Raw genomic sequence first — 20998 nt, 5'->3', positions numbered from 1 at the left:
GTGACAACTTAGCCTGAGTTTCACACTGCAGACACCCAAACAAGTTAATTCAGAAAACTGTATGCAGGAAAAACAAAAGACGCAGACATATCCTCATTAGAAAGCTTGCTGCCTGGTGATTAAGAATGTTTAATCTACTGTTTTCTCTCAGAGATGTTAGAATGAATCTGTGTAAAATCTTATTTCAAATGTTTTGACAATTTTGTATGAATAGCCTGCTATGAGGACTCCCTCTTGATGTGTCTGCAATTGTTGTAGTACATTCGTAACAGCTGATTGAATGTTAACAAACACAACACTCAGTTAATGATCTTCGTCTTTTCTCCTCATCTCCTGTCGTCCCCCAGCCCAGCGTTCAGCTCAAGAGCTGCCCCAGGTGGAGAAGTCCAGCCTGACCAGCTGTCTGGTGAGCGGGGGAGAAGAGATGGTCATCACAGGCTCCAACTTCTTTCCAGAGTCCAAGGTCATATTCCTGGAGAAAGGCCCTGGTGAGTGATGAACCACCACTGCTGACAGCATGTGACAGTTACATGTGGTTTATCAGAGGGGTCATTTCTGTGGTGCTTTAGATAATGAAAAACACAGACGTGTTTTGAGTTGTGAATTTCCATTAAAAATTTATACATGAAACTCAAAATCCTTGTAAGTCTTGCAAATGTTGGGGAAGTGAGTAGAGCTGTATAATTTTAAAGGACTGTTGCTGATCTATGTCTATGCTTATTCACAAATTACCATTCAGTAATAATGTTATTCTCTGTTCAGTCAGAAAGATAAAAACATACAAATTGTTGATGAGACTGGTTTTCCAAAGCATTTCAGTAGGAAGCTACAGTTTAATTGAAAGAAAATGTTATATTTGAGCCCGGTGACGGAAATATTAAAAACAAACAAAGTTTCAAGCTTTTTCGTCTAATTAGCAGACGATCAAAGGTTCTTAATATTTGTGATATCGAAAGTACTAGTGTGAGGCAGCCTTTTATGCACCAACATCTCATACCTGATATCAATACCTAATCAGTGACAACAACAGCAATACTTATAGGTGCATTGGGGTTAACTATTATATTTTTCCCACAATATCTGTTAAATTTACATTCAGTCATTTTGCAGATGCTTTAATCCAAAGTGACTTACAAGTAGGCAGCAGCCACTAGGGACAGATGTCATAAGATTCCAGCTAATCTTAAAAAAAAAAAAAAAAAAGCGATGTGAGCAATTACAGTAATGTTTGGATGAAACTATCTGTTAAGATTCTTAGTTATCCGGGTCATGGTTATCCCAAATGCTTTCAACAGTCCCGAGGAGGTTCCACAGTCGTTAACACTTCTGAACGATAACTCATGTGACTCCAACGACACACATAAAAAGCGGGCGGTAAAACAAAACAAAACGCCGTGCGAATCCTGATTTTTCTCCTGAACGGTACAGAGTTTCTCCTGCGAGAACGCTTCTGACTCTCCCGCTGTGTTAAATGTCTGAAATGACAAGTCAAGGCGATGGCCGGACCTGGTTTTCCAGACACGGTCTGGAGTGCATATGTGGAAGTGGCTTCATATACTCCACAGAGTTTATATGCCTCAATCTCTGAGCCAAGCAGAAACCCAGCTGCCACTGAAAAGCGTCTTTGGGATCAAGGAAAGAGATGGATTTTTAAGCCTTAATATAATATGGTCATTAAATTATACTACTTCCACAATTAAATACACAAAATATATGCGAGCTTTGTTTGGCCTTTATGTTTTGTCATAATTACCATTACATCCTTATCTTGTCTCAAACTTTGTAGAGTAAACTGAAAAAGGGTGAAGGGAGACACATCCGGGCTTAATTCTAGGGTTTGGTGGTGAGAAGCCATAGAGGGATAAAAGTCACACTACCAGTTTTAAAATGAATTTAAGATAAGTGTAGAATGATTCTCTGTTTCCTAATAGCAGTATTTGTTTCTTTAAAAGTAGCTTTTATCTCTTTTACCAGTGCCAAGATGAAGAGATTACTTAGATTGCTACACTAAACCCCCCTGTGCTATTCACCCAGATTCTTTTAGCTCGCTTGTCATTCTCTGCCTTATCTTTACCCTCTTCTCTACACAACGGCATAATCAAAACACATGTAATAGCTGCTCCCTGGGATGGAAACTTTAAATGGAGAACATTCATTGAGCCAGTCTCTGCCTGCCCAAAGCACCTTTTGTGATGTACAGCAACAGAATCAAGTTCACACACGGCAGAAAGTGGAGTGCTGATGTTTTTCTGAGTGGGGAGGGAGAATATGCAGCCCAGAGAAATGTCTTTAGCTGATGGGGATGTTTCAAGTGAAGCATGGCAGTGAGAAGTAGCTCGCTGATGGTCAAGTCTTCAGAGTGCAGCAGAAAGTGGAAAGCTTGGAGAGGTGCACCCTGGGTTAAGAGGAAAGCTGGGCCCCGTGGTGCATGAGGGCAGTGGACTGTGGACAGAGCCTGCAAGAATATGAAAAGGGAGGGGAAGATAATGTTGATTAGGCCTGTGTAAATCATTCCCCTCATCATGACTAATCCACGTGCTTTAGTGCAGAAAGGCACTGATTGGAATAAGTATCGGAATGGAAGAAAAGAAGAGAGAAAGGGAATGACAGATATTTTTCCACCATCTCTCATAATTTAAGGACAACAGTAGATTCATGAAGAACTTGAGAGACTGGCCTATTGTTGCTAGTACACAGGGATTATGGGCTGGTACTATAAATCACTTAACTACATACAGAAACAGATGTCCTCGCAGTTGTTGTTCATGTGACATCCTTTTTAAATAGACGATCCTAAAACTGCACTGAAATGTGTTGGCTCTCAGCCTTTGGTTCTGCATGGCAGTGTTTTCCGACCTTAAAGAAAACCTAAATGTTCATTTACCTGAGTTTGTTGTAAATTTATTTAGGGAATGGGAAAAGATGAAAGGAAGAGGAAAGGGTCGGGTAAGAATTACTGGCACTATGTTTATGGTCTACACAAACTAGACCAAGAATTATTTTAGGACCATGTGGACATGCATGTATGGATAGCTAATAGTACATGTACAGCATGTTCGTTATTTAAGCCAAGGGAAGAATTTGACCGTTATTAAAACATCATTAACACAAAAGTTCCAATAAGTCCATAAGTGGTATAAGTATTTCAACTTTACAGGGATGAATGTTTACATAAAAGAGTTGACTTTAAAGACTGTGACACTGACTGCGGTGTATGGTGACTAACGCAGTGTGAGCAGTTAGTAGTCCCTGCATTGTTTCTGATTGTTTTTTTTTACAACCACGGAAAAGCCAAATGCTGCAACATAAACAGTAACCACCTTCTTTATTTCTGCTCAGTCATCTGGCACAGGGGCTGCATGTTCTTTTCCTGCCTGACTGGGGTGTGCAGGGTGCCTGGATGATCCCAGTCATTGTGTTGGTGTGGTATGAGGTTTCTGTCAGTGCTTGTTGTCTGACGGAGCATGTGGGGCCCTCGCCTGCCTGTTGAATGTCAACAAGCTGCACAGCTATAATGCTCTGCTGTAAGCTGCAATGACATTCAAGGTCATTGGTTAAAAAAAAAAAAAAACCCCAAAAACCCTGTCAACAGCAAGTTAAGTTCATCGTTTAGAATAGGAAGGATCTGTTTAATGCTATGGCTGCTTAATGTGCCAGTGAATTATTCCATCTAGGGCCAATGTTAGCGTGAGATCAGCATAGGTAAACTAGCTACTTACAGCTAGAGTAGAAAGTGGGCTTTTAGTAGAAAGCTGATTAACCTAAATGTGACAGAGCTTACAGTTGAGTGCTTATCTGGTGAGAATCTACATCTAGGACAACCTCTTTGCAGACATGTTGCAGATGCTTGACAGTGGTATTTGGGGGAATCCTTTGGGTTTTCAGGGAGAGGCCATGCAGGTGCAGAGTGTGCCTGCACCATATGCGCACCATTAAACAGGCGACTGAAAATGAATTTTCCACCACCGAGAACCTATCCAGTTCTAACTTAGCTGTCAACATTTGTATTCCTCTGGATGCTGAGATGACTGTGATTTCTTCCAACCACACAGCAAGACTGTCAGTGTTTTCACCCCAACTCTTTTCCTTCAGCTGCTGCCGCTAACATGTCTGGCCAGGTCATTAGATCCCTCATAGGAAAACTGGAAAGGATGTTTTGTAACCAGAAACCTGGCTGTATATTAAGGCATTTTAAAATAAATACGCTTATTCCACTGCTCTCTCTGTAATTTGTACCAGGCAGGACAAACAGCAGGACTTTTGGGCTTTTGATTACTGTTTAATAGCTGCTAAGATTTTTTTCTCCGGGGGCTTCTGGGTGTTAAAAATGCCATCACTTCAATGTCTCTGAACTGAAATTGTGGGCTTTGTTTGAAGGCTTTTGTTGGGGGAGACACTGACATTATTGTTAGAAAAGTAGAAAATAGAGAAAAAGAGCTGCTCTAGATGAATTTATGTATGGCCTGATGGATTTTGTCCGATACTTTACTTTAATACTGGTTTGTCATATATGAAGTTATTTTCATGACCTCAAGATTACTGCTATTACTATATATAATTAAACAGCTAAGAGTTGTAAAATGTTATATTGTAACTGATAATGGTTTAGTTTTTTTCTTTTTTATGGCACAGAGTTTATCGGTGGCTTATGTATTTATCCTCAAGATTTATTTTTCTGAACTATTCCTTTTAGATGGACGACCCCAGTGGGAAGTTGAGGCAAAAATAATCCGTGAGAAATCTCAAGGAGTAAGTACAAAGTACTTGATTGTGATAAATGGGGTGCTCCCCCCAACTTATTAGATGTACTTCCTTTGTTCTAACTTCGTGTAGTAATATTTGCGTTTGAATGTGTGAAATTGGTATTATGTGTTTTTGTGTTTTTTTTTTTCAGTCATGCATTTTGGTGGAGGTTCCTCCCTACCACAGTAAGACTGTTGGCTCAGCTGTGCAGGTACAATTTTATGTCTGCAATGGCAAGCGGAAAAGAAGCCAATCCCAACGCTTCACTTATCTTTCAGGTGAGAGGAGTGTTTATTATTTTGAGAAGAGGTGGGGTTTTTTTATGCACTGCAAAAAAAATATACTGGGGAACAGTTAGACGGTTTAGTTGATATCTTGTTCATAGGTGCTAATCCTATAAGTGAAATTAGTGAAACTCACTTTAGAGACATTTACAGGGCGGCAGTCCTGCAGTGCTCGTCCCCAGCCCAGTACAAATTGTGTTTTTTTAAAAAAAAAAAACTGTGCCAAATCAACATGCTGACTAATGACCCACTGTGCGACCCTGAACTCACACAAACACATTCTCTCAAGCTTTGCTTTCCTTTGGGTGCGTCCTGCTGTAGCAGATCTCCCAAGGTAGTGACACGACATTTGACTGACAGCAGAGACAGTTGTAACACGCTTGTTGTGTTGCACATGTTCTCCACAGGGGCTTCACTAACCCCATTTCTCCCCATCTCTTTCCAAAGAAGGCATTGCTGTGGTTTACAAGGGGCTCTTCCCCTGACAGTAACAATCACACCTGCCAGCTGTTTCTTTATTTTCTAAAGACTCTTCAATCTCCTTTTCTTTCATTTCTCACATGCACTGTATTTGCATGAGGTGTTTATGAAGCAAACTGTTTGCTAATCAGGAAGCTCTTACTAAATACCATTAGTTTATTATCTTTTTTTTATTTTTTATTTTTTATTTTTTTTTACAAGGAACTTTTAAATTCTTGTCTTTGTTTTTGATATTGTTATTGTTTTGTTTTTTTCTCTGATCACGAAGCCAGTCAAAGTGAAAACACCGTTGGCGGAATATAATCACATGTGAGCATTTTGTGCAACATATCCAAACCCTGAGTTTTACCGCAACAGTGTGAATGTTTGTGTGTGTGTGTGTGTGTGTGTGTGTGTGTGTGTGTGTGTGTGTGTGAGTGTGAGTGCGCACGCATTTATAAGCAGCCTTGCCCTTCCACCCACCCAGCCTTTCTGTTTGCAAGCACGCCCACTCGGCACAGACAGTTCCTGTTTTCCCCCTTGACAGATTAAGGCAGCCAATCAAAGCAGAGTAAAATAACGCTGCTGTCAGTCAGGCTGGGTTGCTGACACCGCTGACACCACGGACACCGCCCGCTTTATTGTGGCAAAAAATATTCAAAAGAGTGTTTCATGTTTCACCGTGGGCTGGGCTCAGGCAGGCAACAGTAATTTTAAACATAAGTAGAGCACAGTTGTAGCTATGCTCAATCACAAGGTGGTATTATTATTGTTGTTGTGGGTAATATTTAAATGTGCAGCACATTTCCCTTTTACGTTTGATATCCCGTTGGCTCAGTTTTTACCAGGGGTAAACCCTTTTTGGCCTTTTTGAGCCTCCTGCCTCTGGAGGACACGGTCAGTGAACCCATTTATTGTGTCGGTCTGATCTGGGCTGGGGGGCATTCAGCTTCTCTTCCCACATAATGTTTCACACGATGGCACCCAGACTAACAACATATGCTCTCCATCTGATTCAGAGCTGGATAAAAATAAAACTCACTGTCACAAGGCACCAGATTGGGAAATAGGTTACCGATTGGTGTAGCAGTGCTGTGAGCTGTCACAGGAAAGTAGAATGACCCCGTTTATTATCAAAGTGTCACTCACTTGTGGTTTTTTTGGAAGTTTTTTTTTTTTTTTTTTTTTTTTTTGGAACAGTCTGTATGTTTTGGAGAATGTATCACTACTTATTGCCTAGATCAGTTTTCACTGAACATATTTTGTGTCTAAGGCCACAGACTGAGTGATTTATTGGGGGTTGAGAATGTGGGGGGAAAAAATGAAACTACATAGCCACATTTGTAGCTAAGTCTCCGGCCCACTGTACCCAAAACTAACATAGCACTGACACTTTCGATGATAGATTGATATGTTACATGGCTTTTCTTTATTTTGTTCAATTGATAACCGTAACTGACATAACCGTGTTTTTTCTCTTTCACTCTGACTTTCTTTGGTCTTTCTTTCTACCTCTCTTCCTCCCTCTGTCTGTGTGTTCTCTCTCCTTTTAGTCATGGTGAAACAGGAGCACAGAGATGAGCTGGACCTTCCTGCAGTACCCCCTATGTCCATGCCCCTGGCACACGCTGCCAGTCTGGTGTGCACCCAGCTGCCTTCTCCTGAACAGGGCCACCCATCGGACAACCTTCTGTCCAGCTCCCCTCACAGCCTGGCCACGGGCTCCGGACATGGCCTGCTACCCCTGCAGGCTCCCTGCCCCTCCCTGGGCTCCCCTTCTTTCCAGCACCTGCCTCACCTCCAGGGTCACAGTTTGCATCACTCACCTGCAGAGTGCCACATGACGTTCCACCCCAGCGCTGCTCCTGCTGCTCTTCCTGCTCCTCTCCGACCTTCCTACCCGCCTCTTCAACACAGCCACAGTCATGGTCACAGCCTGTCCTTCAACGGCCAGTCCAGCCTTCCTCCTCAGAGCTATGAGAGAATGCCGTTTCAACAAAGCCCCAGTGCAGCATCACACCAAATAGGCATGGGGATGGTGTACCCCTCCTCCCCTTGCTCCTCACCCTCAGATCCCTCCCCTACAAGCACTAATCCCATTGCAGGGTCTCCCCAGAACCAGCAGGCCCTGCTCAGCCCCTCATCACCACACCTCCACACACTTGGAAACTATCACTGCTCCCCAAATCCCACCCAGGTTCCATCTCCCAGTGGTCACCCCCTTGTGGGGCAGCACTCCTCCCAGCTGCAAAGGGCCATGGGTTACCACCCGGTAAGTCAGAGGTCAGCCTCCTGTCCCACACCATCCAGCGCCCCTCCAGCAAGGATGATCCCTTCTCCGCACTCTGGGCCTTCCTCCCCTCAGCTTCACTCGATGCCCTACCAGTCTCCCACCTCCTCCTCCTCTCCTACTTCAGGAGGCAGTCCTCTGGGGCCCCTGCAACAGCAGCCTTCTCCCCAGGCTACAAGCCCAGTCATGACGAGCCTGTCCCCAGCAGCAGCGGGCTCTTTGGTTCACCCTCTAAGCCCTCAGGCCCCCTTCCCTTCAGACAAGGAGAGGCTGAACATCAAACAGGAGCCAGAGGACAGGGAGCCCACCTTCCGCTCTATCGGCCTACAGGACATCACACTGGATGATGGTGAGACAACTACATCACTTTTCTTTTTATGTGTAAGTGTATGCGATGTCTTTAACAAGCAAGACTTCACTTTGAACAACCTGCCTTTACAGCACATGAAAAGTTTCGAGGAAGAGGCAGAATGCCAATGAAAAGTTGGACATATCCTACTTAAACTTGAATCTAATGCAGAAAGTCACACAAAAGGCCAATTAGAAACACACTTAAAATGAAGACGAGCTGCCCCTCTAATGACAAGCAGTAACTCTCAGTAGATTCCCCACCTTTACTCTGTCTACCTGTCGCTTTGGACACTCGTCTGTCCCTGTGCGTGGCTGCTTTTCTGTAACTTAACATTTCTTTTGTCAACTTGACTCTGGTTCTCCTGTTTACGGTCGGTCCATTCTTTCTGCTCTCATTATCACATCTTCTTCCTCACCCTGTCCTCTTACACAAGTTATTTAGAGCACAGCCGCCTGTGATCGTTTTCAGTCTAAAACAAGGAACCGCAGGGGGATTAAATTTACCCTACAAAATGTGATGCACAAGATAAATTTGCATCTGATGATGTAAAACAATACAGAGCACCAGTTGTTTTATTTTCAAGAGGCTGAAACCTTGATGTCTGATTACGGTGATAGCGTTTCATCTGTCATTGCAGCACACAGTTGTGTGCCCAGGTTCATTACAGAGAGGTCCTGTGGCTTAGTATTGGGTAACATAGACACAATTGGACTGATAACTATAGTATCATATTAAAGGGCTTAATTGTAAACTGCTAAGCTTCTGTATCTCTGGCAGCAGTTTGGGGATTAATTACACTTTTGTATTTTTTGGGCTTCTTAGAATTGGGGAGAGGGAGGGCATTGCATCATTTTGTACTACTTACAAAGAACACAGAGCCTACCGTTGTGTGCTGCGGCAGTAATTGCATCCTGTGTGTGTTTGTTTGTATGCGTGTGCGTGTGTGTGTACGTGCAGTAGCAAGTCTAATTAGGATGCTCAGGAGAACTTGTTGACTTAAGTACTGACCATGAAGTCAGCACATGCATTTAGCAGCCTTTTCTCTCTCATCAATGAAAAAGCTTAAATGTGTTCCTCCAAACATTTCTAAATCATCTACCTCCTTATCAGCCTCACCTGGATTTGTTAACCTCAGTGCCACATTAAAATGAGGGTTATAAAGATTTGGGGTTAATAAATAGCCTGGTCAAGCTTTATCAGAGAGGTGTGATATTGCATGCTAGCAAGCATCAGCCAAATTAACACAGAGCCACTGTCAATAAGTCAAAGTGTGAAAGACCAACAACCATAATACTTATGCATACACACACTCTTGCACACATTAACAGCTTGTAACCTGTGGAAAACAACCTGATGACAAAGCTTTTGTTTCTTGCTTTTTCAGTCTGTGTAAGGCTATGAAAATGTGTGTGTGTGTGTGTATGTGTATATATATATATATATATATATATATATATATATATATATATATATATATATATGCAACTATATATGATCGATCTCCCCCTGTCACACAAGCTGGCTGCACTCACACTCAGAAAGAGTAAGAAAAGTTTGTGAGTGACACAGTTCAGCCAGGAATGTAAGCTCTCCCTTTGAGCTGCTGGCTAAAAATAGGTTTCTGTGCCAGCCCAGCTCTGTAAGCCATGTTTTGAGGTAGCAATGTGGAGTTTTAGAAGGTTGCAGCACACTCTCTTAAGAAGACCACAATGGTCCCAGTTTGACAGAGGGACAAGAGCTGCACAGACAAAAATGCAAACATATGTAAATGTAGTAGGTGCATGTGTACGCTGGCTTCTTAAAGTACTTACATTTGTTTACGCAGGGAAAAATTATATTGAGTGATGCCTTTTGAGCAATTCTGCATAATTAACATTTTAGGACAGTGCTTACCACCAGTGGGTCATTCCTTATTTTGTATGAACTCCCATGTTCATCATATATAAAATGAACTGCTGCAATAGTCCCACAGACTTGTGTCACTGGAATCAGAGGGAATGCGATGGTAGAAAACTGCTCTGATTAGCAAGCAGATGGCCCTTGTGACGCAAACCAGAGCATGCTTTAGATGTGTGCCTTGGTGTGTGTGTGTGTGTGTGTGTGTGTGTGCAAGGGAGACATGGCGTACCTGTGTTTGTTTGTCTGTTTGATGTTGTGGAGGTGTGTGTGTGTGTGTGTGTGCACACAAAGCAGGAGACACAGGAGGTGAGAAGACAGACAGATGGAGAGACAAGTTGAGGATCCAACCCAACTGCACGGTCACTGAGGCGAGACGTTCAGTCTGAAATGTACTTGGCATTTGGGATTTAAGTGAAGAGATTTGGGAGAAGTGAATAATTTATTGCATTTTAACAGTATATTGAGAATAGTTTATTTTCTCTTTGAAAACGTAGTTATATTGAAAATTGACGTAACGTGGATTTGTTTTTGCAATTAAAAAACCAAAGCTAAGCTGGAAACGCAGCGAAGAAACTTTACAACAAAGCAGTAAGAGCTATAACTCAGCGTCACCAAAATCTGTCTATTTTGAGCTTTGTCTCGTTGTTCTGCTTTGATGTCCGAATCAAAAACGGATCAAAGTCAGGTTGGCTGCTGCCATTATGGAATGTTATCAAAGACAGGTTTTTCATGGTCACCGTTTGGCACAGAGATCACGCTGTGTCAGTACCTTTTTACAGAAGTTGGGACTCGTAGACACGGAGGACTGATGGCCTTAAAAGCGTTAAGTTAATAGTTGGTGTGAAGACTGGGCCTCCTGTGACGATGACTACACCAGTCGTGGTTACAGGATTTCAAGCCTCTGTTCTGAATTTAACTAATTAATCAGCATGTGCTGATCCCTATGTTTGCGGAGCATGGATGGGGATGGATAGCGCACACTACTGACACTGAATCTAGCGTCAGTAAGTGTGCGCAGTGTGCATCCACAACAAAAGCTAGTCTTTTGTTGGCCCTTCCCCGTCCAAATGCACAGCTGCCTCGAACTGCGAGCACAGCTTTGAGGGTTAATAATAGGCCGAGCCATGCTGCCTGCACGCCTTGATGGAGACAATTGGCACAGTAATGACACACACATACAGGGAGTGACACATGCTATCCTGTCGATGTAATCAAATATACGAGGGAGTGTACATGCAGTGAACACATCTGCTAAATATTCAAATTTATTGTTCTGTTTTCTAACTTTACAAGGGTGCAGACCGTGTGGAAATAAAAACTTAGCTGCGTATTGTGCTACACAATGGCTACTTACATATTGTTAGAATTTTCAATTCTCCATGAAACGTTTTATGGGAGAGATTACATCATTTAAGTTCGCAGGCACATTGAGATTTTATTTAAAAGGTTTAAAAGGTTTTTCTTATATAAAACTTCAATTCAGAAATTAGCTTTGTTGTTCAGAATTCGATCCAAAGAGTAATGCTACTCCCCTCAATGTTCACTATGAGGCTACAGCCATGTAGCCGAGCTTAGCATAAAGACTGGAGGTGACCAGTCCAGACAGAAAATGCCAGTGAAAATTGGATTCACCCTTTAGACAAGTGTGCTGAGAAATGCGTCTTTGGTTTTATCCCAATTTAAATTAAACATGAAATTAGAGTTGGAAATTACCTTTTGTTGTTGGCTACCTTTTGTAAATCCTCTCGATTCACATTTTTCCTTTGGAAAAGTTTGAAAGTTTCATTTCAACTTTAATTCTTGTGCATTTATTAATTTCCGTTTCATAGTCAGTTATAGTCAGACAGATCAACATGGATGATCTGTGATCACTCAAACTCGGTTTTCAACATCAGGATATTTTATGTGTGTGTGCAAAGCCAGGAACACATGTAAACATAACTGTATTTCATTAGACTACAGTTATTTGTATGAAACAAACCATCAAAATCATCTTTTTATTTGTTTGTGTGCTACTGAGTAATAACAGAGGACTTGTGATTTGATGGCATGCAAGAATAACCGTGGAAGGAAAAAACCATTTCCATCAAGTGCTGCTGCTGCTGCTGCTGCTTGTGAAAAACAATGGCAAACATTTGCTGCTCTTTTCCGCCGAAACAAGTGGAAACAGACTGTCTGTGTCATCTTTCCATACAATTACAGCCTTACAGAGTATTATGCACAGGCCGTAGCCCGGTGTGCAGACCGTGCCAGGAAGAGGGGAAACCTGGAAAACCCTCAAATGGGATGAAAGCAAGTTTTTGACGCTTAGTTTATGTTTGTGAATATACACATGCCAAGTTATTGTGAAGATTAAAAGTGCTGTTTGTCACGGTGCACAAGGCAACATTGTGCTTGTTTCTCATCTTGGTGTCAGTGTTGATCTGAGCTTGTCAACCAGGCAGCCAGTGCCCGTGTTTGACTGTAGGATGAATGCTAGTCACCACATTTCAAGTGAGGACTTGACGAGAGCGGTAAAGCAGATTTCATTCCGCCTAGTAATCTGTGTGTGTTTCGGTGAACTTTCGATGAGTTAACGTAGGTTGTAGAGAGTTTCTTCCATATCTCCTCTGATCGTTTCTAAACTGAACTTTTTCTTGGAAAGGAAAAATGTATAGCTCACATTATTAACTTTATTTTCACTGGTAATTATTAGCAAAAATGATTTTTGGTTGCAGTTGTACTGCTCTTTCTTGTTCTTAGAGAAGAGTCCCATTCAGCAGAACTCTCTGCTGCTGAATATGCTACTTTAGTTGAATTAGTGACTCCTGACCCATCAACTATCATAAAACGGACGAAAATGTTGTATAGTCATTTTTTTGACAAGGGAAACTCGTCAGCTTCGTGCTCTCTGCTGGTAAATACCGTCGCACGTACTATTTAATAACCTAGTGGGCTTTGCCGATCTCCCCAGGCAGCCGTTTGAGGTCCAGTGGTTTCCTTTCTAATGCCCGATCCTGTGGTCATCTGCTGAGAGCAGCCACGACCTTCTGTCCCGAATCGAAGGCGTATGTCTTGTAAATCACTTACTGTCAGATCAAATGGGAAATCCACCGATGATTCACAGAGATGAGTGACTTTGAGAAAGTGACTGTTTAATGAGCCTCTGCGTTGTACTCTGTGCCCTCACCCACTCAGTCACTTCACAAAAGTGAAATGAAAATAACAGAAAAGCATCACGGCAGTTCGCTTGAAAGAGGGAACCAGAGAAGACTTTATTGAGCAGAACTTGGAACAAGTTAGCGCAAGTTGAACTGATCATCTATTTCCAACGTGTGCGATGGCTCAGTGTGTTTTCACATTGTGTTTGCTCTCATACCTGAGGCTTTGTGAAGACGTGTGCATGTCATTACAGGACCCTTCAAGTGGAAACTGTGTGCTTTGATATTCCCTCTTGCAGCCACACCAAGTCTCTGCCTCTGTCTGTTCCCTTTGCACAAAGGTTTTCCATTGTGGCATGTTAACTTCATTTGCTGGACTGAAGAATCAGTCAATCTTTAGTTATTTGCTTAAAGTGCTCTGCCAGAGTAAAGTCTTTTTATGCCTGGGTCAGGGAACATTTTTCAATGTGTCATAGAAGGTTTTCGTAATTACCCATTTTCCGTTCTGACAGTAGACATGTTCAGAATTTCGAACGGCCATCTGCATATTTTATTTCTGGTTTGCATCATGGAAGTCTTTCCAATATACCAATGATAGGAGAAATGAGATTAGCCAATGTTCTCCAGCTGCAGCGTTCTTCTTCTGGAGAAATCCAGAATCCAGAATCCCCCCCCCCCCCCCCCCCAATCGGAATAGGTACATTTGACAGCACATTTATTTGTACCGCGTACGAAGCTGTAAAAGTGCGAGCCGTGTGACGTTTCGTTGCAAAGAAAGAGCAGTGTGCGTTTGACGGATCATATCTTCCTCTTGCTTGTTTCTGACTCTCACGGATCCCTAAAGTCAGTCAATACCAGTGTTTAACTCGACAAATGACTGTAACTAGACCAGTTACAGAGATGGAAGCTTTCAGCTGTTTCTCTGAGGTTCCTCTGCTTCGTTGAGCTGTCCAAGAAGTGTGTTATCACCACTGCAGGAGACTGTGCCACATTTTATGAAGTACAATTAAGACTTTAATGAATGAGTTTGAGTGGTGATTAGAAGGACAACATCTTAAATCAAGCAACATACACGAGGAGCAGCAAGGCTGTTTATGTGAAATGGATTTTGTTTGTGCAGAAATGAATAATTGTTTCACATGGAAGTGAGTCACTTGCTCTCTGCTCTTCTGAATGGTTTTTGAAAATTTCCATCAGTTAAACTGGTAAACGCATAAAATATTAAAAGGCTCAAAGTTGAAGAAGCATTTGTAGCAGTAGCAACAGTCTGCTGACTGCAGATGTATATTTTGACTAGGGAGCCCCCCTCCCAGTCATCTGAGGAGGATCTCCCTCCTAAGCCATTCAGAGCCACACTTACTACGGTGAGCAGCGCTGAATCACCAACTTTCTGCTGCACTGTCATGAACAATACCAGTAAATCTGAGAGAACACTATCAGCATGCGAAACTCTTCTCAAGACGAACTCGACTCAAACCTCTCTTTCACTTCTGGATCATTGATGCGTGGAGCTCCAACTTCCACTGAATGACTATTTAAAGTGTAGATTATCTCCTACTCACCGATGTGGGCACATTGTCGAGTGATTGGACATTTCCTTTTATTTAAACGTGGTTTTAATATGGAGAAAAGCTTTTGGGAGTGGAATTGATTGTGTGCTTTATATTTACGTTAAAGGGATCCGTGAGAAAGGAAAATGTTCAGAGGTGCAGTTTCCTCCTTTACATTTTAGGTTTTATTTATACACTGAGGTGAAAACTCACATTTTAAAAAAACGTGATTTTTGGCCATTTGAAAAAACCCAACACACAGAAATTTACATGAGAACGCAGCTGCAATTTGGAGAGTAGAGCCTCGCGAAATGCACACGGAAACCATTTTTTTTAAATGAAAAAACAGAATGAATCAAATTGAGAGGAATTAGTTGCACTTGACCGACTCATGGGTTTTCACATGTTCTATGCTAACTGCCCCCGGCGAGTCTGCCCTGAGTGAAATTATCAGCAGTTAGGTTAATGTTTGCCTCTGCAACAATCTAATCAGTACAGCGGAAAGTGATATGTTTTTGCAGACGCCCACTGAATGTCGGTCTGTCGCACTTCACACTCTTTGCTCATATTCCTGTGGTGTTAGAGCAGATTTACTCCCATCGATCAACCGTGCCACAGTTTACCACACGCAATTTTAGGCCCACGAACATTGCTATGTGATTGACCTCGTAATTAAATTCATGACTGTTGAAACGTTCAGCCTTTTTGATGATCAGCTTTAAAAGCCAAGTGTAGACTTATTTTTTCTGTTCGGTGTTAAATGTGAAAACATCTCCCTCCCAAGACATTTCATGAAATTGTTGTAAAGCTCAGACAGAAGAAACCCAGTCCCAAGATTTTTGGCAGTAAAACTGCTCCACTGCTCTGATGGTCATTTAACAGCTGTTTATTTTGAGCACAGTTGCACCACTTGTCTTTGGAAAGGTCGCGCCCTTTAAAGGAGATCTGCAGTCCTTCATCATCGTTGTTTTATTTCGCCAATGCATCTGTGTGACAAATCAATAAACTGGCCAACCTGTTGTATATTATACCCCCAGCCTTACATATACAAAGGTAAATGTTTGCTTTAATAGTCAGAGTGTAGTCTCATGCGTGCGTGGTGGTGCTGCGAGTGTGGTTGTGTGTGAACATGGTTGACATGGGAAAGGAAGAGCCTCCCACGCTAACAGGATGATGTGAGTGATGTTGGCCAGACACAAAAGCAAGCGAGCAGAAAACACAAATAAAACAACAGAATGAACCGAGGGACACAACTAAAAGTGTCTGAACGTGTGTCCTGTGACAGAGGCTGCAAGGTGTTTAACAGAAAAAAAAGGATGGGGGGGGGGGGGCGAGAAAAAAGAAACTCTGGCTGTAGTTTGACATGACGAGATTGTCAACCAAATTTCAGCCTTTTATGCGAGAATAAAAAGTTCTGATGATTAATTAACACATTTGTTTCATTTCACAGTGTTCATTTCACTGTGTGTCATCAAATTTAAATACAGTTTCTTTTTTCTCACAAATCTCGAGCGTTGACTGAGTCACTCCCGGCGACCTTTTTGTCTGTCTTTTTTCTTTTTACACTTACAGTAATACGTTGGTATACCGTGGCCTGGGGGCTGTGTGATGGGGAAGGGGACAGGGTGTTTGATACGGCCGTGTACAGGCACGTCTGCCTGTAAATCTCCCCCTGCACCCTCCCTGGGTGGATTTCTCTACCATTTAAAACAATGACACGTGAAAGGACTTCAACAAATAACAGGATTAAATCGTAAACGCGTGTATGGTCCTAATTTTCATTCATTCCACAAACAGATTCCCGGTCATGTATTGGATTTGCTCGGCGGCTCCAGCTTTTACCAGCTTCTTGCTGTTTTGTCTTGTGGTCCCAGTGTGAATACTGAGCGGAGGCTGCAGACGTAAAACAATCGGGCACCAAGGAGCAGCACAGAGAAAGAACAAGCTGTTATTTATTTATAATCGGGCTCTAAATGAGTCAGTGGAGTAATTAACCTCGCAGAGGCCGAGTGCCTCTGTGGGCTCCACAACATGTTTTTAACAATGGATTAGTTTTACACAGGCCCTTTTGCCCCACTTCCAATGTGTAATGAACCATCGTTAAAGCTCTACTGAAGTGTGTTTCTGAGAGTAACTGGACTCAAACAAAGGTCAGAAGTTGCACATTTAGTGAATGGAATAGTTTTTTTCCAAGTTTCAGTGTGGTGAGGATCTCAGGGTGGAGCAACACTGCTCTCTGCTGGCAAAATGCACAAAGTCCTTTAAACGTGCTGTTTAAGCATTTCAGTGCTCTACTGATGAGCACAACTATTAGGTTGTGTTTTCTGCTACTTCATACTTAAGACACTCACCACCTTTTAAAAGCAAACGCAATTTTACTGCTACACGTTTATTTAATAGCTGCAGTTACTTTGCAAAATCCTCAGTGTTCATTGCTACCAGCTGATGAACACATGAATGCATCAGTTTAATTCAATAATATCATATCCGTTGATGATGAATGACCTATTTTTTTGCATAGTGAGTTCTTTTTATACTTAAAGTGTCATTAGAGCCAAATCTTTGCACATTCGCGTCACTAATATTTTGAGTGCAGGACTATGTTGCAGAGACTTTCTACACCGTGGTAAACCTTTTACTTAAAGCTACATGCTATGCTACATGCTAGCGTAATGCCCAAACTTGCAGTCGAAGCTTTAGGGAAATAACCTGAGTACTTCTTATGCCACTGACCACGAAGCAGTTTTATGAAGTCGATTTGAAAAAGTATTTTAATATGTTGTTTTGTGTTTTTTTTCTTCACAGTGAATGAAATCATTGGAAGAGACATGTCCCAGTCCCCCGGCACTCATGGTCCACCAGCAAACAACCAGTCATAGCTCTGCCCTCACTATGGCCCTGATGCAGCCGTTATGGTTCATTCATCATTCTTTCCCTGCAGCTCCACAGGTCCAACATAAAACCTGGTCCAGGTCCTTGAAGAGACGAGATTGTGGTGAAAAACAGTCAGCGATCCTATGAATTCGTCGTGGACCTGCTATAGACCAGCAACTTGAGAAGAACATGCTCTTTCTTATGTGTCTCATCAGATTTCATGGTAAACTGTCTCTTGGTTAGAGGTGTAGACAAGTCATCCCACATTAAACAGAATGGCAGCCATGTCAAGCTCAGCGTGAAATCGATAAGAAAAAACACACACACACACCTTCTCTTCAGCTCTCCACTGCCCAGAGCTGTCACTTGGTTCTCATATGTCAAAAAGTGACCTGCCCCTCTTCATTAGACGTGTGCCTGACCCTTCAAAAGCGCCGCTGTCTTCCTGACCAATCAGCTCTCTGTGAGTTCACCCACTCTTTTGTGGAACTCTCTGCAGGGGAGACAGTACAACAGTGTGCATTGTTGTCTTTTTTCACCAGCATCTTAATGAAGACGTCCCGAGACCCACGACCCTCAGAAATGCACAGTCCGACCCAGGTGTTCAAATACTCTAAAGAGCTTCTCAGGCAACTTTTTTTTTCAGTGTATTGAAAGTCACTTGATGCTACAGGACAGAGAGCTCGATGGCACGATGTAAGAAAATGTGGCAAAAATAATCGTACTGGGACACGTGACTGAAATAGTAGCTTTAAAATTAGGGGACTGAATTACCAAAAAAGATTCAAAATCATGACAGATTTTTCAGGCTAAGTGAGTAAACTAGACAAAACTGCCCACGTCTGTTTCTTTGTCCCTCACTCTTTTCAAATCATAAGCGTCCTTCAGATCTGGAGTGCGTTGGCCGACGAGCTCTGCTGGCGCTGGTCTGAGATCTGCAACATTCCACAATTAGCCGTGTAGATATCTGTACATGAATTCCTCCTCCTCTGCTGCATTTCTTTATCTCCAGTTGAACAAATGCCTTATCGACATTTAGCAGCTCTGAATGGTAGCGAAAGCTTTTTTTTTTTCCCCCCTTTAATTTTGGCTTTTAATGATCTTTTTCCCGAGACTTTGGGTATCGTGGATATGATTCTGAATCCTAATGAGGCACGAGCGGGATTCAGGACAGAGCCGTCCTCATCGTTTTGTTTCAAAGAGCTTGGAAGACGCTCGCAATTTCCACGTTACGGAGAAGTGTTTTTAATGATCCACAGAGACAGACCACCCTGCCTCTGACTTTTCCTTTCTCCCCACATGTCCCAGTGGCCTTTGTGTGCCTTCTATTTCCCAACAGCCACAGCGCCTCTGAAGAAATGACCACCCAGGTGACACAATCTGATGAAAGTTCTGAAAGTATTTTATACATAAAGATGTCTTTTTATTGTATTTATGTAACCCACCCCCAACCCCCCAAGTCCTTTCTAGAATGAACAAGGAACAATCCCTGAATCTGGAGAGCAACATCTGGATAGAACAGGATTCCCACATCCCTCTAGTTGCAACAAACTATGTTTGCTGTTCACAATCAGTCATGTTTCCTACTCTGACAGATATGCAGTGCCTGTACGGCAGCAATAACACAGACTCAAGGAGAACGTGTTTTCTCACAGGTTTGTATTCCATTGTTAGTGACGAATTGAGGATTTCCATTGGCTTTCTTTGCCTTACGCTTGACAATGACGCTCCTGTGCCTGAGCTCAGGAGTGTTGCTTATGACAGTTTGAAGTCCAGGTGAAAATGCTTCTGCTATGCATTAAGATTCTGCCTAATGCCTTTAAAAAAAAAAAGAGGAAAAAAAAAGACAAAAACCCCTCGATGCCTATAGAAGTAGACTGTAGACTTGTTGTAGATCCTTCATTAACTCAAGTTGGCCTCCTGGATTTGTCCATCAGCCAATCTGCCTTGTAGAGGACGCAGCACAAGCATCTTAATAGATTCACGTGTGTGTGTGTGTGTGTGTGAATGGATGGTTGGTGCTTGTACCAAATATGCTGTACAGATGACGGGAGTTTTCAACAACAGAAGCACACATTTATTTAGGCTATGCAAACTATAACAGCAGCAAATGTGACGTTATGAGAAATGAGATTATAAACTGTAATGTTGCTTATGAACTTCACAGAACAGAAAGAGGGGAAAAAAAACATGCAGATAGCGAGAGTATCATGGCTCTATGTACGCTGTTAGGATGCCTTAACTCGTTTGGAAAGTAGTTTGTTAGTGTGTTATCTGTAATGCCGTTGTTTTTTTTTTTTCTTCTCCATGACTACGACATAAGTCAGCGACGGTTGTTTGTTAGTTGGGGGAGGGGGGGGGGGGGGCACAGGGTAGAGAGGGTTGGGTGGGAGGAAGGAGAGAACTTTTGTGCGTACGAAGCTGGTTTCTGCAGCCCGAAAGACTCGAGTCGACAAAAAGGAAAAAAGAAAAAACAAAACCAGCATCGACAGTAAACTCTGGTTGCCGTTCTCTTGTCACAACCAAAAAAACCGAACAATATGTTCCCATTTTACATTATGGTAAAGCAACAGAGACTGTACAACTCTATTTTTGATACTTTGAAATGGATGTCATTCCTAAAGGTTGGGGACATGCAGGAGTGTTGAGCGCTATATTATATATATATACATACAACCAGTTTGGTATATAAATATATAATATGACAAATTGTAAAATAAAGGGAAATACAGGTTTAGCTGATGTTTACTGAGCCTTGTATTGTCATTTCTTGTATATTTTGTATGTTTTTTGTAATTTTTAAGACTGCAGTGCTTTTTGAAAATTATTCAAATGGAAAACCTTGCATCATGCTGTAGGCTCAAAAGTAGCGTATATCAATAAAACAGAAAACTCAGCCATGGTTTTGTGTCATTTTGCCCCGTGTGTGTAAGACTAAAGCAGCATTTTCTCTCTTTTACCCCAAAACAATCCAGCGAAGGATTTAGGTGAAGTTGGCTTAGTTGTGCAGAACTGCAAAGCCCCCTCAGAGGGGGAAACACCTGATTTGGCTCCCTCTGGTGTTTGATCACTGCACAGTAATTCAAACCTTTTCCCTTTAGGAGAAAACTGATCTGTAAAGACAATGACATTTTGAACTATCTGCTGATGAAGACTCTTCAGAGAAAGAAATTAAATACATAGACCAGTTAGACACAACATTAAGACCACCGGGTGGTGTTGATGTGGGTGGTGTAGTCGCACTGGAGTGAATCATGAGAAGGTGGTTCTACTGTTTTGGTTCTGCCATTTAAAATGAATGAGGTGGGCAAAACATTTCAACTTCAAAACTAGAATTTATAACCTTGTAAAAGTAGAATTGGGGATTGCATTAAATTGCATAGGTGGTCGTAACGCTGAGCTTGATC

General features: G+C 42.2%; 1 protein-coding gene across 1 annotated transcript in view; it reads left to right on the top strand.

The window, feature by feature from the left end:
- The window catches only part of LOC137106467 (nuclear factor of activated T-cells, cytoplasmic 3-like), a 52015-nt gene extending 31522 nt beyond the window's left edge, over nt 1–20493 (top strand). The window contains 5 exon segments of the mRNA XM_067489762.1: nt 348–488; nt 4694–4749; nt 4895–5021; nt 7040–8125; nt 17523–20493. Of these exon segments, the coding sequence (XP_067345863.1) occupies nt 348–488; nt 4694–4749; nt 4895–5021; nt 7040–8125; nt 17523–17596 (1484 nt within the window). The 3' untranslated portion in view covers nt 17597–20493.
- Nucleotides 20494–20998: the final 505 nt, after the last annotated feature.

Source organism: Channa argus, chromosome 2 (assembly GCF_033026475.1).
Source record: "Channa argus isolate prfri chromosome 2, Channa argus male v1.0, whole genome shotgun sequence".
NCBI lineage: Eukaryota > Metazoa > Chordata > Actinopteri > Anabantiformes > Channidae > Channa > Channa argus.
This window is presented reverse-complemented; position numbering and strand designations above follow the sequence as displayed.